This window comes from Pangasianodon hypophthalmus, chromosome 22 (genome assembly GCF_027358585.1).
Source record: "Pangasianodon hypophthalmus isolate fPanHyp1 chromosome 22, fPanHyp1.pri, whole genome shotgun sequence".
In the NCBI taxonomy this organism is placed as follows: Eukaryota; Metazoa; Chordata; class Actinopteri; order Siluriformes; family Pangasiidae; genus Pangasianodon; species Pangasianodon hypophthalmus.
This window is the reverse complement of record NC_069731.1, coordinates 280,464-297,951: the sequence shown is the minus strand read 5'-3', so window position 1 is coordinate 297,951 and position 17,488 is coordinate 280,464. Positions and strand designations below refer to the sequence as shown.

At 43.8% G+C, this 17,488-nt stretch overlaps 3 protein-coding genes across 3 annotated transcripts in view; all 3 read right to left on the bottom strand.

Annotated features, from left to right (window-relative positions):
- wdtc1 (WD and tetratricopeptide repeats 1) overlaps positions 1 to 4,269 on the bottom strand; it is a 16,044-nt gene extending 11,775 nt beyond the window's left edge. Inside the window, 3 exon segments of the mRNA XM_053228133.1 lie at positions 683 to 766; positions 3,300 to 3,415; positions 4,044 to 4,269. Coding sequence (XP_053084108.1) covers positions 683 to 766; positions 3,300 to 3,347 — 132 coding nt within the window. The 5' untranslated portion in view covers positions 3,348 to 3,415; positions 4,044 to 4,269.
- Positions 4,270 to 5,292: 1,023 nt separating this feature from the next.
- On the bottom strand, positions 5,293 to 5,883 carry LOC128317184 (delta-actitoxin-Amc1a-like). Its single transcript, XM_053227818.1, has one exon. The coding sequence runs from the start codon at positions 5,881 to 5,883 to the stop codon at positions 5,293 to 5,295; it is 591 nt and encodes a 196-aa protein (XP_053083793.1).
- A 536-nt stretch (positions 5,884 to 6,419) lies between these two features.
- On the bottom strand, positions 6,420 to 15,665 carry cndp1 (carnosine dipeptidase 1). The gene is made up of 12 exons (XM_034297886.2): positions 15,518 to 15,665; positions 14,066 to 14,182; positions 13,503 to 13,646; positions 12,493 to 12,655; positions 12,127 to 12,215; positions 11,639 to 11,836; positions 10,228 to 10,312; positions 9,879 to 10,039; positions 9,182 to 9,346; positions 8,917 to 9,058; positions 8,207 to 8,354; positions 6,420 to 7,047 (listed from the first exon to the last, which is right to left on the bottom strand). The coding sequence occupies exons 1-12, from the start codon at positions 15,518 to 15,520 to the stop codon at positions 6,975 to 6,977; spliced, it is 1,488 nt and encodes a 495-aa protein (XP_034153777.2). The 5' UTR covers positions 15,521 to 15,665; the 3' UTR covers positions 6,420 to 6,974.
- Positions 15,666 to 17,488: the final 1,823 nt, after the last annotated feature.

Sequence of the window (17,488 nt, the reverse complement as noted above, 5' to 3'; positions counted from 1 at the left end):
CACACACAGAGAAACACTGAGTGTGGGACAAGAACACACACACACACCTACACACACGCATTAACACACACACACACACACCTACACACACGCATTAACACACACACACCTACACACACGCATTAACACACACACACACACACCTACACACACGCGCATTAACACACACACGCGCGCGCGTTAACACACACACACGCATTAACACACACACACACACGCATTAACACACACACACCTACACACACGCATTAACACACACACACACACCTACACACGCATTAACACACACACACGCATTAACACACACACACACGCATTAACACACACACACACACGCATTAACACACACACGCGCATTAACACACACACACGCGCATTAACACACACACACACACCTACACACACGCATTAACACACACACACACGCATTAACACACACACACGCATTAACACACACACACGCATTAACACACACACACGCATTAACACACACACACACACGCATTAACACACACACACACACCTACACACACGCATTAACACACACACACGCATTAACACACACACACACACACACACGCATTAACACACACACGCATTAACACATACACGCATTAACACACACACACACGCATTAACACACACGCATTGACACACACACAGATTGTGTGATGATGCTCACCTGTAGCTCCGCCTCCAGGCCGAGTCGCTTTATAAGCGGGTCAGTCACATGGTAGTGTCTCTGAAAACTCAGAGCCCTGTTCTCCTGCACACACACACACACACACACACACTTTATTCCCTATTACATGTAGTACACTACAGAGGGGATATTTCACACTCTACAGAGTGAGCCGTGAGCTCTCTGTGTGTGTGTGTGTAGGTGTGTGTGTGTGTGTGTAGGTGTGTGTAGGTAGGTTTGTGTGTATAGGTGTGTGTGTGTATAGGTGTGTGTAGGTGTGTGTGTGTGTGTAGGTGTGTGTGTATTGGTGTGTGTAGGTGTGTGTGTGTAGGTGTGTGTTTGTGTGTGTATAGGTGTGTGTAGGTGTGTGTGTGTGTGTGTGTGTGTGTGTGTATAGGTGTGTGTGTGTGTAGGTGTGTGTGTGTAGGTGTATGTGTATAGGTATGTGTAGGTGTGGGTGTGTGTGTGTATAGGTATGTGTAGGTGTGGGTGTGTGTGTGTATAGGTGTGTGTCGGTGTGTGGGTGTGTGTGTGTATAGGTGTGTGTGTGTGTATAGGTGTGTGTTTGTGTGTGTGTAGGTGTGTGTGTGTGTGTGTAGGTGTGTGTAGGTGTGTGTGTGTGTGTATAGGTGTGTGTTTAGGTGTGTGTGTAGGTGTGTGTGTGTGTGTATAGGTGTGTGTTTGTGTGTGTGTAGGTGTGTGTGTGTGTTTGTGTGTGTGTGTAGGTGTGTGTGTGTGTATAGGTGTGTGTTTGTGTGTGTGTATAGGTGTGGGTGTGTGTGTATAGGTGTGTGTTTGTGTGTGTGTGTGTAGGTGTGTGTAGGTGTGGGTGTGTGTGTATAGGTGTGTGTGTGTGTAGGTGTAGGTGTGTGTATTGGTGTGTGTTTGTGTGTGTGTGTAGGGGTGTGTGTGTGTGTGTAGGTGTGTGTGTGTGTGTATAGGTGTGTGTGTAGGTGTGTGTGTGTGTATAGGTGTGTGTGTAGGTGTGTGTGTGTGTGTAGGTGTGTGTGTGTGTGTATAGGTGTGTGTGTAGGTGTGTGTGTGTGTATAGGTGTGTGTGTAGGTGTGTGTGTGTGTATAGGTGTGTGTGTAGGTGTGTGTGTGTGTGTGTAGGTGTGTGTGTAGGTGTGTGTGTGTGTGTAGGTGTGTGTGTATAGGTGTGTGTGTAGGTGTGTGTGTGTAGGTGTAGGTGTGTGTATAGGTATGTGTAGGTGTGGGTGTGTGTGTGTATAGGTATGTGTAGGTGTGGGTGTGTGTGTGTATAGGTGTGTGTCGGTGTGTGTGTGTGTGTGTGTATAGGTGTGTGTAGGTGTGGGTGTGTAGGTGTGTGTATAGGTGTGTATAGGTGTGTGTGTAGGTGTGTGTGTGTAGATGTGTGAGTGTGTATAGGTGTGTGTTTGTGTGTGTGTAGGTGTGTGTGTGTGTGTGTGTGTGTGTGTATAGGTGTGTGTTTGTGTGTGTGTATAGGTGTGTGTGTGTGTATAGGTGTGTGTTTGTGTGTGTGTGTATAGGTGTGTGTTTGTGTGTGTAGGTGTGTGTGTGTGTATAGGTGTATGTGTGTGTGTGTGTGTGTAGGTGTGTGTGTAGGTGTGTGTATAGGTGTGTGTGTGTGTATAGGTGTGTGTTTGTGTGTGTAGGTGTGTGTGTGTGAATAGGTGTGTGTTTGTGTGTGTGTGTAGGTGTGTGTTTGTGTGTGTAGGTGTGTGTGTGTGTGTGTGTGTGTAGGTGTGTGTGTGTGTATAGGTGTGTGTTTGTGTGTGTGTAGGTGTGTGTGTGTGTGTGTGTAGGTGTGTGTAGGTGTGTGTTTGTGTGTGTGTAGGTGTGTGTGTGTGTATAGGTGTGTGTTTGTGTGTGTGTAGGTGTGTGTGTGTATAGGTGTGTGTTTAGGTGTGTGTGTAGGTGTGTGTGTGTGTGTATAGGTGTGTGTTTGTGTGTGTGTAGGTGTGTGTGTGTGTTTGTGTGTGTGTGTAGGTGTGTGTGTGTGTATAGGTGTGTGTTTGTGTGTGTGTATAGGTGTGGGTGTGTGTGTATAGGTGTGTGTTTGTGTGTGTGTGTGTAGGTGTGTGTAGGTGTGGGTGTGTGTGTATAGGTGTGTGTGTGTGTAGGTGTAGGTGTGTGTATTGGTGTGTGTTTGTGTGTGTGTGTAGGGGTGTGTGTGTGTGTATAGGTGTGTGTGTAGGTGTGTGTGTGTGTATAGGTGTGTGTGTAGGTGTGTGTGTGTGTGTGTGTGTAGGTGTGTGTGTAGGTGTGTGTGTGTGTGTGTAGGTGTGTGTGTATAGGTGTGTGTGTAGGTGTGTGTGTGTAGGTGTAGGTGTGTGTATAGGTGTGTGTATAGGTGTGTGTGTGTAGGTGTGTGTGTGTGTAGGTGTGTGTAGGTGTAGGTGTGTGTATAGGTGTGTGTATAGGTGTGTGTGTAGGTGTGTGTGTATAGGTGTGTGTGTGTGTGTGTGTGTAGGTGTGTGTGTAGGTGTGTGTGTGTGTGTAGGTGTGTGTGTGTGTGTGTGTGTGTATAGGTGTGTGTGTGTAGGTGTGTGTGTGTGTAGGTGTGTGTGTGTGTATAGGTGTGTGTGTGTGTAGGTGTGTGTGTGTGTGTAGGTGTGTGTGTGTGTGTTCTGACCCGGATTTGTCTGTTCAGTAAGTCGGCAGCGATGTTCCTCTGACTCATGGCTTCACAGCGTAACACTGATCATGGCCTCACACCGGAGAACGCAGGGGTCAGAGGTCATCAGGAGCCTGAGCGCACAACAAGTGTAACAGAATAAACACAGGAAGTGACAGGAAAATGACAGGAAGTGATGCGTACACAAACACACTGAATGCTATTACATTCTCTGTTTTGTATTTGTCTAATATTAGGATATAAGTAGATTATTTTCAAAAAATGATGAAGATTAGAGGGAAAAGTCTAGATTTAATATCATCATGCAGATAAAATGAAGGTTAAATGTTTATTAAATGTTTATATCTGAGAAACACTTTTATTATTCACATGAAGAAGTTTCAGCACTAAACTCTCTGCACTAGCTGTGTGAGAGCTTATTAACACTCCACACTGCGACATTTCAGCGTTATAAACCTTCCTGATGTTAAATTACTAAGTGAAGAGTTTAACACTCAGGTCATTAAAGTTATCACCTCAGGCTCAGGAATTAGCAAACAAATAGCTTAGCATAGTGTCAGTTTGCTAACTGTGTAACTCGCCTCTTTCCTGCTGTAACCGCACCCTGTTCCTCTAACTGACTTCACACAGACACGACATTTATTTTCTTTCCTCATCAGAAAATATTCATTTATACTTATTAATCCTGCAGCGTTAACACACTTAGCTGCGTAGTTAGCATTAGCATTAGCATTAGCGTACCTGTTAATGCTGTGCTTGAGTTGCGTATGTTGTTAGCCTGTGAGCCGATGTGCTAACACTTACAATTCACTTTAAACAAACTGAACGTATTAAATATTTATTCTACTCCAGTATTTATCCTCGCACAGTGCTCAGATCAGCTGATTAGACTATTTAAAACGCACAGGCTAAGCTAAGCTAATCAGAAAGCTAAACAAGATAGTGTCCTGGGTTCATTTTGACTCGGGTTGCCAGATCACCTCACACAAAAATCCCCGGCTGTAACCAAAACCACTCCCTATTACACACCTAGTGCACTAGTTAGGGCGCAGGGGGGAATGTTTACACCCTATAGAGCGGAATTATATGTAAAGTAAAGAACTAAAGCTGAAAGAACTGAGTGTATAACGCAGTGCAGTGTGGTGCAGGAGCTGGTACTTCATGCTGAGAGTTAGCGTTAGAGCGGCGGTTCTCGACGTTTTCTTTGGCCAGCGATCCTACACAAGCGCCTAAAATTCTCTCTAGATGATTTTTGACTTGAAATTGATTAATAAATACATTTGAATTCAACATCAAGTCTATAAATGTGCATATATTCACATATAAACCTGTTTCACTTTATATTGTTCTACATTCTACCTTGTTTTCATCCAGTGCAAAATTACACACGTCACTCTCCTCTTCGTCTCGCTCCTGCGGCCGACGCGTCACATGCTCACGTACAGGACCTCGTCTGGATCAGCATTCCTTACCTCAACACCCTGCTCGAGGTTTATGTTCCTCCTGCAACCTGCGATCAGTTAACGAGCGACGCCTGGTACTGTAGCTCCTGCTCAGAGACACGTGAGCTCCCTCTCCACAACCTTCAAACTGACCGTCCATCAGTGATGGAATGAACTTCCAACCTCAATCCAGACCTCAATCCAGACAGCAGAATCTGTGTGTGTGTGTGTGTGTGTGTGTGTAACTGCTGGAGCTCTGCACTCACAGTGTGATGTAAAGACAGGACTGGGCTTGTGCGTCACACTGCAGTGTACGGAAGTCAGGGGATGTTGCTGAAAGTGAAGATCATCTCAGCTTGTTCTGTTGCACACGAGCGCACTGAACTCTACGTCTCCAAATTAAATGCTGCCACAAATGAGTGTTTGTGTTCATGGGTTTCTCCGGGTCACTTATTGGATTTCACGTCATATTTTGATGAGTGTAGAGCCCTTCTTACACCAAGAGCATCGTGGTCCATGTGCATCGGGTGTGGAGCATTCATATCTCTTCACTCATGTATCTGCTGCGTGGTGTTAGTGTCCGGTGTAAAGGCCACTGTGATGGAGACGACAGCATGATGGAGACGACAGCGTGATGGAGATGACGGCGTGATGAACACGACGGCGTGATGGAGACGACGGCGTGATGGAGACGACGGCGTGATGGACACGACGGCGTGATGGACACGACGGCGTGATGGAGACGACGGCGTGATGGAGACGACGGCGTGATGAACACGACGGCGTGATGGAGACGACAGTATGATGGAGACGACAGTATGATGGAGACGACAGTATGATAGAGATGACGGCGTGATGGAGACGACGGCGTGATGGAGACGACGGCGTGATGAACACGACAGCATGATGGAGACGACGGCGTGATGAACACGACAGCGTGATGGAGACGACAGTATGATAGAGATGACGGCGTGATGGAGACGACGGCGTGATGGAGACGACGGCGTGATGGAGACGACGGCGTGATGAACACGACAGCATGATGGAGACGACGGCGTGATGGAGACGACAGTATGATAGAGATGACGGCGTGATGGAGACGACGGCGTGATGGAGACGGTCAGGTTTATAAATAACATTATTAAAACCTGCTGGTGAAAATCTCCTGCGACTCCACGTGGGTTTTGTACCTACAGATCAGCGGGTGTAAGACGAACAGCTCCCTGTTGCGTAGGAAGTGCACTAGATCAAATAAACCAGCCCTAGCTTCAATCCCTTTAAAGTGCAATACTGTATAGAGTACAGAACTGACCTATAGTGCACTGCACAGGGTGGCGTAGAGATCGATTTAGAAAATCCTTAAAGCGATTATAGTTATATAGTTCTATATATATATATATATATACTACATCCTTACATAGAATATATAGTTCACTACATAGCAATCGTTATTATTTCTTTAGACAGAAAACAGGCAACTAAAATGGCTTCCAGCTGGACGTATAGCTTTAGGATGAAAATAAATAGTGCACTTATAATCTAAATAACTTCCTGTAGGGCTACAGTGACCCACCTGGGGTGCAAAAGGTATTCTATTATATAATATAAAGTGCACTTAAAAAAAAATAACAACATATAGTGCAGTACATATGAGTGGGGAGAAAAACATTTAAAGTGTTTGTATGTTTTGTATTTGTCTGAGATAAATCATGTGTCTTGTGATATTACAGAATATTACAGATGTTGCATTTTACTGCATAGAGGAATTCTTATATAAGATGAAGTCTTGTTTTTAATGATGCAACCTGGCAACCTTCAAATCACACGTCTGTTCTGAAAACTACACAATAAAAGTCTCACGGTTTTAAATTGTTCATTTGTCATATTTCTGGAAAGGAATACACACAGTAAGAACAATAAAAAAATTAAACTTAAAATAAAGGTCAGTTGTTATTCTAATATAATCTGAAACTGTGATTTTATTGATATATCTGTAAAACATAATGCTTGCAAAGACTCTCCAGCACGTGTTTTCTGCTCTGTAGGCTAATAATGTACTTTATTTCAGCTCTGAATATTGTCATGACGCACAGGGAGAGAGAGAGAGAGAGAGAGAGAGAGAGAGAGAGAGCATTAGGAAATGAAATGCACAGACAGAAAGTGATAGCATCAGTAACACTGATTGTGTGATTGATTGAGGAACTCATCACAGGACAGCGTGTAGACGTGATCAGTCCTTCTTAATGTGAGAAACCTCGTGCAGGTAAGCGATGAACAGCTTCGTTCCCTCGATGTAGTTATACCTATAAAACACATAAAACACAATCAGATCTCTGTATGATAATCATCTGAGGAATCACTCCGAACCATCAGTTTATAATAGCCATGTAGAAACACCACCTTCTCTCATTCACACCCCGAACTCCACCCATCCTGAACACTACTAAATACCACAGGTGTGTACCGACTGCTGACTTTCTGTCCTGTGTGTACTGACTGCTGAGTTTCTGTGTGTACTGACTGCTGATATTCTGTGTGTACTGACTGCTGATATTCTGTGTGTACTGACTGCTGAGTTTCTGTCCTGTGTGTACTGACCTGCTGAGTTTCTGACCTGCTGATTTTCTGTGTGTACTGACTGCTGATATTCTGTGTGTACTGACTGCTGAGTTTCTGTGTGTACTGACTGCTGAGTTTCTGTGTGTACTGACTGCTGATATTCTGTGTGTACTGACTGCTGAGTTTCTGTGTGTACTGACTGCTGATATTCTGTGTGTACTGACTGCTGAGTTTCTGTGTGTACTGACTGCTTATATTCTGTGTGTACTGACTGCTGATATTCTGTGTGTACTGACTGCTGAGTTTCTGTGTGTACTGACTGCTGATATTCTGTGTGTACTGACTGCTGAGTTTCTGACCTGCTGAGTTTCTGTGTGTACTGACTGCTGAGTTTCTGTGTGTACTGACTGCTGATATTCTGTGTGTACTGACTGCTGAGTCTCTGTGTGTACTGACTGCTTATATTCTGTGTGTACTGACTGCTGATATTCTGTGTGTACTGACTGCTGAGTTTCTGTGTGTACTGACTGCTTATATTCTGTGTGTACTGACTGCTGAGTTTCTGACCTGCTGAGTTTCTGTGTGTACTGACTGCTGAGTTTCTGACCTGCTGAGTTTCTGTGTGTACTGACTGCTGAGTTTCTGTGTGTACTGACTGCTGAGTTTCTGTGTGTACTGACTGCTGATATTCTGTGTGTACTGACTGCTGAGTTTCTGTGTGTACTGACTGCTGATATTCTGTGTGTACTGACTGCTGAGTTTCTGACCTGCTGAGTTTCTGTGTGTACTGACTGCTGAGTTTCTGTGTGTACTGACTGCTGATATTCTGTGTGTACTGACTGCTGAGTCTCTGTGTGTACTGACTGCTGATATTTTGTGTGTACTGACTGCTGAGTTTCTGACCTGCTGATTTTCTCGTTCTGAGAGTGCAGGCCGTCGTCGAAGCCTCCGATGGGCAGCATGATGATGTCTTTCTCCGTCACGTCCTGGAAAGTGCGAGCGATGGGAATTGTCCCTCCCTCTCGGATCAGCTCCGGCTCCACTCCAAACACTGCAGCAGGACATTCCGTTAGTGTCAGTGATCAGTACTAGTGATGAGTCACTGCTTCCTCTGAGAACACTTCACTGTCACAGCAAGTATCAGTTAGACATTAGAGTTACATTAGAGTCGAAATGAACAGCGGATCATGAAGTGATGTCATCACATCATCACGTCATTATGTCATCACTACTCACACACTTCAGCATGATGAAGATCCACTGTTCACTGTTCATGTGATGACATGATGATGTGATTATGGGATGTGATGTCGTAATGACATGATGATATGATGATGTGATGACATAATGATAACGTGATGACGTGATGACGATGTGATGATGACGTGATGACACGATGATATGATGATGTAATGATGTTATGATGTGATGATTATGATGATGATATGATGATGATGTGATGACGTGATGTGATGACGTAATGACGTGATGATTATGATGACGATGTGATGATGTGATGACGTGATGTGATGACGTGATGATTATGATGATGACGTGATGACGTGATGTGATGACGTAATGACGTGATGACATGATGATGACGTGATGCTGACCTCTCTTCACTGCTCTCTTCCCAGCCTCGTACAGCGCATGTTTGATGTCGGCTAACCACGGCTTCGCTCCGATAACCATCTTCACCTTGAGCTTATTGGGACTCTTCCTCTGCTCAAACACAGCGTGCAGGTGATCAGTTACCTGAGACAGAGAGACGCAGTGTTGGTGTGGAAAAGAGTTTACTTAGCACTGCTTTACTTTAGCGAATCATTTCTGAAGTATCAGGTCTAATGCAGTGAAAATGCGACGCTTTCATTCTGCTACCTGTTTCTCCACGACTGCAGGCTCCATGTTGGGAACCTGGCGGATGGAGAACTTGGCCGTGACTTTAGCGGGGATGACGGTTTTTGTTCCGTGGCCGGAGAAAGCTCCCTCGATGCCGTGGATGGACACGGTGGGGAAACGCCACAGATGAGCCAGAAGGTCGACCTGAGTGATGACGAGATCACACACTGATTAACTCACAGTAACGCAGTGGAATGTTTTCTCCACATTAACGAAACTTCCTCGCTGATTTACACAATCACATCCTGATGTTTTAAAGGTTTGTGTGTCTTTCTCATGAGCAAAATAACACATTTTGTCTGTTTTATGTGCATATGTAAATTAGCGGGTGGAGTCAATGCAAATGCAATACAAATAGGCCAATAATTTATCTTCTGCAGTGTAATTGACCGTCAGGAGCAGAGAATGTGTGTGTAACATAGAGTTAAATGATAGAGAGAGCGCACTGGTCATGTGATCACGTTCCTTCGTGTACAGTCTGCAGCGTTACAAACCTCATCTGCACTTCTGAAGTGACCGAAAGCCTGACAGCTCCAGATCAGAAAGACCAACATGCGCCGTGTTATAGCCGTTAATCAGAACTCTTCAGCAGCTTTCAAACAACATCAACAGTCTCCGAGAAACATCAATACCACAGAAGGGCAGGTAATACGCTAGCGAAACAGCTTATTCTGACCTTATTGTCGTACATGAGTCGCTCAACACCGATCGTTCTCCTGTAAGTCTCCATGTCGAAATCGACCTCCTCGTATATCTTCCTCTCCTCCTCGGTGAAGTTCGCGACTGCGTCTGTAACGCCGGGGATCAGGATCTCACCGCTCGCACTGATCAGCGTGTCTGAGACGGAAAATTCACCATTACACTAAATCTGTTACACATTACACGTTACAGTCACACCTGTTACTCACACTGCCCCGTGTGTGTGTGTGTGTGTGTGCTCATATCATTCACACGGCACATGATGAGCTCTTGAACAGAACAATAATTAAAGCAGGTCTGGTTTGTAAGTAAAATTCAGGAAGCACCTAGAATTGCGATCAGGTCGGTCATGGGTTCGATCACGGCTCCTCCGTCCACTCCGGAGTGTAAATCCTGCTTCGGTCCCTCCACCTGAACAACACAACACAACACAACACAACATAACACAACACAACACGACACGACACGACACAACACAACATAACACAACATGACACAACACAACATTACACGACACAACACAGCACAACACAACATGACACAACACGAAACGACACAACATAACACGACACGACACGAAACGACACAACATAACACAACACGACACAACATAACACAACATAACACAACATAACACGACACAATACAGCACAACACGACACGACATAACACACACCTTTTACACACTAAACCAGGTCACTTTCAGTCATGTGATGCTTTTTGTCGGAGATATTTCAGTACGCTAGGCGATTTATACATGCATTATTTCTTTACTGTTTGGTTACTGATTTGAAAGAGTTGAAAGTGTTGTTTTGTATTTTGTTAATAAAGCAATACTGACATTTATCGGTATTTATTTCTATGTGTGTGTGTGTGTGTGTGTTTATTCTGATGTTTTTATTCCTGTTCTGTTTCTCTATTAGCCTCTTCCACTTATTTAAAAAGAGAAACAGTTTTCTTCCTGTCTGACTGTTAGGCTTGAAAATTGTGTTACAAGACATCAGAAATGAAACTGATGGTTGAAATGAAACTGAAGGCTTATTTATCAGGTGCGTAAGAAAACAGGCTTCCGGAATTTAAAGGATTTTTTCATATTTTTGTATTTTGTGTGTTTGAATAAAGTTGTACTGGTTTATGGGCTTCTAGCCTCGTGCACTGACGAGTAAAAACTCCTTCTCCTGCAGTATAGATACAAGAAAGGAAAGGTAATATTGGACCTTGTCTCTATACTTTTCATGATATAAGTTATGCTCTAAAACCTCATCATCATCATCATCATCATCATCATCATCATCATCATCTTCATCATCTTCTTCATCATCATCTTCATCATCATCTTCATCATCATCACCAGCAGCAGCAGCAGCAGCAGCAGCAGCAGTGTGAACCTCAGGCTTTAACACGGTGTGATTTTGATTCCTAACACACGCGTTCGCTGTTTGATGAAATCACTGAATCTGCTACGATACGATGTGATTTAATCTCCTCTGATCGATACGTGGCCTTCGTTCAGAATCTGCAGAAAGCCTGGTGTCACTTCGTGAATGATGATGTTGTGATGATGAAGTTTTATCTGCAGTACATTATTTTAAAAATACTATAAAACAGATTATTTATCATTTAAAATAAGTTTTATCTGCAGTACACAGCACTTCCTGTAGGAGGAATGTATGATTAATGTAGAAGCTGTAAATAGATCCTACAGTAGATGAGTGAAATCAGTGAATTTGTTGACACCTGAGCGTAGAAGTAGGCGTTTCCCCGCGTGCCGTAGGTGAGAGCAGGACGAGCGCTCTGCCAGCCGCAGTCAGAGATAACGATATAATCCACATCAGAGAAAAACGCGTCTCTCTGAGCCGCCACCAGGACGTCCAGACCGTTAGAACCCGTCTCCTCCATCCCCTCAATCAGGAACTTCACGTTCACCGGCAGCTCCTGGCCACGACAACAACAACAACAACTATAACAACAACAACAATGACAACAACAACAACTATAACAACAACAATAACAACAACGACTATAACAATAATAACAATAATGACAATAATAATAATAAGACAGAATATGTGTGTGTGTGTCTGTTAGTGTGTTTGTGTGTGTGTGTGTGTGTGAGTGTGTTAGTTGTGTGTCTGTGTGTGTGTGTGTGTATATGTGTGTGTGAGTGTGTTAGTTGTGTGTGTGTGTGTATGTGTGTGTGTGTGTGTGTGTGTGCTAATGCTCACCATGTCCAGAGCTTTATACGCCTCCACTGCATGAATCCAGGCCAGAACCGGAGCTTTATTATCCGAGGCTCCTCTGCCGTACAGGTTTCCTGCAGGGGAAATATTAATGTTAATAACATGTTTATAACACGTCTGTAACACACACGGCTCAGGCAGGGCTCAGGCATCGACACACAACCACAACGTGTGTAAATCCTAAACTGTGAGATTAGACTGCTGACCGCTTGTAAAGATTTGTGTTTAGAAGTTAAAGGTGCGATAAGCGATGTGTTTGTTAGAGATAATCTGCATAAACATGAGAACGAGGCGTTAAAGTGTTAAAGCGCGTCACTCGCGACCACACGAAGATTAAAAAGTGAAATGAACCGTTAATCTCCGTCAGGTTGTAGGGGTCTGTGGCCCAGCCGTCCTCTCTCCTGGCCGGCTGGACGTCCACGTGTCCGTACACACACACCGTGTGTTTATTCTCATCCTCGCCGAACGCCGCCGTCACCACTTTAGGTAACGGAATGACGCTGCCGTCCTCCAGCTGCCCCGCGGGAGGGAGAGAGAAACACACGCGTTAATACAGCAGTAATACACACTCACACACTCACACACACACACACACACACACACACACTCATACACACACACACACTCACACACACACACACTCATACACACACACACACACACACTCATACACACACTCACTCGTACACACTCACACACACACACTCACACACACACACTCATACACACACTCACTCGTACACACTCACACACACACACTCACACACACACACTCACTCGTACACACTCACACACACACACTCACACACACACACACACTCATACACACACACACACACACTCACACACACACACACACACTCACACACACACACACACTCACTCGTACACACTCACACACACTCGTACACACTCACTCACACACACACACACTCACACACACTCACACACACACACACACACACACACACTCACTCGTACACACTCACACACACACACTCACACACACACACACACACTCATACACACACACACACACTCACACACACACACTCACACACACACACACACACACTCACTCGTACACACTCACACACACTCGTACACACTCACTCACACACACACACACACTCACACACACTCACACACACACACACACACACACACACACACTCATACACACACACACACACACTCACACACACTCACACACACACACACACACACACTCACTCGTACACACTCACACACACTCGTACACACTCACTCACACACACACACACACATACACACACTCACACACTCGTACACACTCACACACACACACTCACTCACACACACACACACACACATACACACACCGTCTGAGTGCCGACGTCCATCACATCCACGTTTCCCTTCATCTCGCGCAGCTTCTCCTCCACCACGCCCATCATACGCTGTAGCTCCGCCCTCTTAGTGACATCACTGGAGTCACTCTCTATAGACACCCAGTCTCTCAGAGCCTCAAACACACACACACACACACACACACACACACCTTGTGAAGTGTAAAGAACTAACAAGCAACAAGCACTAATATCTATCTATCTATCTATCTATCTATCTATCGATCAGTTCTATAGACAATTGTTTATCTATTTGTCTGTTACTCTCTCTGTCTCTCTCTCTGTCTCTCCGTCTGTCTGTCTGTCTGTCTCTCTCTCTGTCTCTCTGTCTCTCCGTCTGTCTGTCTCTCTCTCTGTCTCTCTGTCTGTCTGTCTCTCTCTCTGTCTCTCTGTCTCTCCGTCTGTCTGTCTGTCTGTCTGTCCTGATTGTCTCGGTCACGTACAGTAGAAATCATGACATGAAATTAAAATATTGAGAATGAATAAGTACTCTGTAGCCTGTTAGTGTTATTACAGTGTTATTACAGTGTTATTACCTGTACATACTCCTCCTGATGTTTATTCACGTAGTCCGTCAGATCGTTAAATCTCAACGAGTGACCTCTCGCTGCTGACATCATCAACACCACAACACACACAGACACACACTCCATCTGCCGAGAAACACAGAATTCACACCCAGAGTTTAATAACACCACGCAACATACCGATTAACCGATTAACCAATTAACCAATTAATCCATCAAATTAACTGATTAATCAAACTAATTATTCATACTGAGGATTATTCATTATTCATCAGAAGCCTGTTTTCTCCAATAAACATTAAAATCTGAGACAGAGATGATGTTCAGGTGATTCTGAGCTCAAACCTGGGCTGTGTTCCAAACATCACTCTGTTCCCTACACCGGTGAATCCTGCACACTACGTAGCACACTCAGTGCGTTTAAACCTACACTCTGACTCTACAGGTCGAACACACAACACACTCGACACTCATGTGGATAAACACTGAGACACTGAGCTTCATCTATCGAGCAGGATACGAATGGATTTATTCGTAAATTGCTTGTACGAGTGTTTACACACGAAATATACTTTTCATGAAAATCCCATAAATTCAGAAAAACGTTCGTATCCTACTCGTGCTCCTGAGTGTGTGTAAATTTACTCATAATTAGACTCACTGATGTAAACCTCGACCTGATGGACGGATTACTGCACTTTTCTCTCTGGAATATTCTGTGGAGTTTAAACTGTTTGTGTTTATGACGTTTGCAGCGTTCAGCAGACGCTTTTATCCAGAGCGACTGATAGAAGAGCTTTAGAGTCTCGATCAGAAACACGTCCTCATGCTAGTTCACTCGCTCAGGGACTCAGAGCTCCATCCACAACATTTACTCAAAACCAGACGCTTTATTTTACTGGCATTAATTAAAGAATATAAAAAATATAGAGAAAGTGAGTCGACACACAAACCCATAAATTAAGACGAATAAAACTAATCGTTCAGTTATGATAAAGAAACGGCGGTGTGTAAGCGGAGGACGAGTCGCTCTGTCTGCGCAGAGCCTGATCGCTCGTTTCCTGCTCCCAGCTGTGTGCACTTTACCTTTTATGGAGTTTTGTGAGCGTCGCTACATGCAAATGAGCTGCATCAGGAACACACTTTACACTTTCACTGATCAACACACACACACACACACGAGTACGAAGAAAATCTGCGTTTCTGAAGCTTTTGTAAATCCAGAGGAAAGTTTTAGTTCAGTTTAGCTCACGCAAACATTTACACACAACTTTACTAAAAGATTGATAAACGAGGCCCAGTGTTGCTAGGCAACCACGTAATGAGAGTGAAATGAGACAGAACCGTCAGGAACATCACCATGACAACGCTGAATAAAAACGACTCTCCCAGGAATCAGGACTGTTCATGAGGATTATCACTGAGATAAATTATATCAGAATAAATTTAACAGTAACGTACCATGTTCAGCAGTGGCAGCTCGGAGCTCGCAACACACACACTCACACACACACACACACACTCGAGTCCTGAACAGCTCGGTGTTAAATACTCGCCATCACAGCGTGGGCTCGGGACAATAATCACATCTACTCGCTGACGAGGACAAAATCAGTACAGGGCACACACTGAGTCTCAGATCAGCCACATTCCACACACACACACACACACACACACACACACACACACACTGAGTCTCAACATGGGGGGAAAAGAGTGCAAGATCAGCCACATTCCACACACACACACACACACACATAAATGTAGGATTATAAAATCTAATATATTAAAAAACCCAGAATAATCCCAGAGTTAAATTTGTACAGAATGTACATTTCTGTGTTCAGTGTGTGAAGTTTGTTTCTTTATGCTAGCACTGGAGCTACGAGGCTAACGACGCTAACAAGTAATGAAAGCCAATGGCCTCCAGGTTAGCATTTTACATGAACATTTTAACCAGAACACACACAAATGCTATTACTGAGACAAGTAATAAACCAGAAAAAAAAACATGACGATGCTTATTACTGCATACTAATACATTACACACTGGTGTGTGTGCACGTGTGTGTGTGTGTGTGTGTGTGTGCATTCCTGGCAGTGAGTCTGCAGAGAAACTCCTTATCACATTCTGACTGTAATTAGATTAATAAATCAGGAGATTACAGTCTCACACACACACACACACACACACACAGAGTAAAGGTCACAGCATACACAGGGGGTATTTTGTGTGTGTGTGTGTGTGTGTGTGTGTGTGAGTGCATCAGTCTTTAGTTTTTAACAAGTTTTTACGGTAAATATCACACACTCAGCGAGAAACAGTTCCCAAGAAAGGGAATAACACACAAGAATCAGGAACTGTGAGAGTAAAACCATCAGATCAGGAATAAAACGTTCTACAAGAAGACTAACAAGTGTCTCAAGAGGAACATGAGCAGCTCCACACAAACATCAACTTCCTCCCCGCTTTTAATCTGTTCACGCGTGTGTGTCTCTCATGTTTCGCATCAGTCACATCCCTAACGCTGTTCCTTTCTTACACTGCATCCCCAAACAACCAACATCGTCAAATCTACACTTTTTCATTAATGTGTTCTTTCGAGTCTTCTTCTTCTACATATCATGCTTTCTGTGGTGCTCTTTAAAATGTGTAGAAAACGTGTCTTCCACACAAAAGTTAGTGTGTGTGATGCCACATCTGTAACACTGATAAATAGCTGTGGATTTGAAACTTACAACTCAGTTTCAGATTTTTAAAGATTTGTCTGCTTCAGGAGGATGAACAACAAACTGACTCATCGATCCTGAGCGCAGTGTCACAGGAATTCCCCACATATGATGCAAAAACATTCAGCAGCTACAAACTGAAGAGAACTAAAGAGAGATAAAAGACCACAAAAGGGTGACAACAGGACGTCAGAGATGCTCAGAAAGTGTCAAAACGAGCCAAAGAGAACACACAGGCCTACTATAAATAAATAAACTGTCAAAAAAGGCAACATGTCCTACAAGAAAGTAAACAAGTGAACAAAAAGTGCCAAAAAAATGGACACACACTTACACAAAGTGCTACAACAGAGAGAAATTTGCCAAAAGAGGCAGAAAATTAACACAAAGATCAAAAAAGTGTGTAAGAGAGAAACTGAAAAATGACTCAAACAAGAAAGTGTCATAAAAAGGAAGTAAGAAATATTACTAATGTGGCAATAAATGCAATATAAGCAATAACCAGCACTAGCGGAGAACCGAGAGAACCAAACTGCCGTAAAGTTCGGAAAATGTGATAAAGTTCTGAATAAAGGGACAAAAGTGTCATGAAGAGGTTCTGCATGAAGCATTTCATAAAGAATATTCTCCTCCACGAGAGGGCGCTATGAGTGTTAGAGCAGGATTAGAGCTGAGTTTGAACTTTAATCACCTGCTCGGATT

Bases quoted from the DNA above. Each gene is read 5' to 3' on its own strand.
- cndp1 (XM_034297886.2), bottom strand. The intron at 13,647-14,065 runs GTAATAACACTG...TGTGTGTTTGAG, and splicing joins ATCAGGAGGAGTATGTACAG to GCTCTGAGAGACTGGGTGTC. The intron at 10,313-11,638 runs GTGTCAACAAAT...TGTGTTGTTCAG, and splicing joins ACGCCTACTTCTACGCTCAG to GTGGAGGGACCGAAGCAGGA.
- LOC128317184 (XM_053227818.1), bottom strand. From the start codon at position 5,883: ATGTTATTTATAAACCTGACCGTCTCCATCACGCCGTCGTCTCCATCA.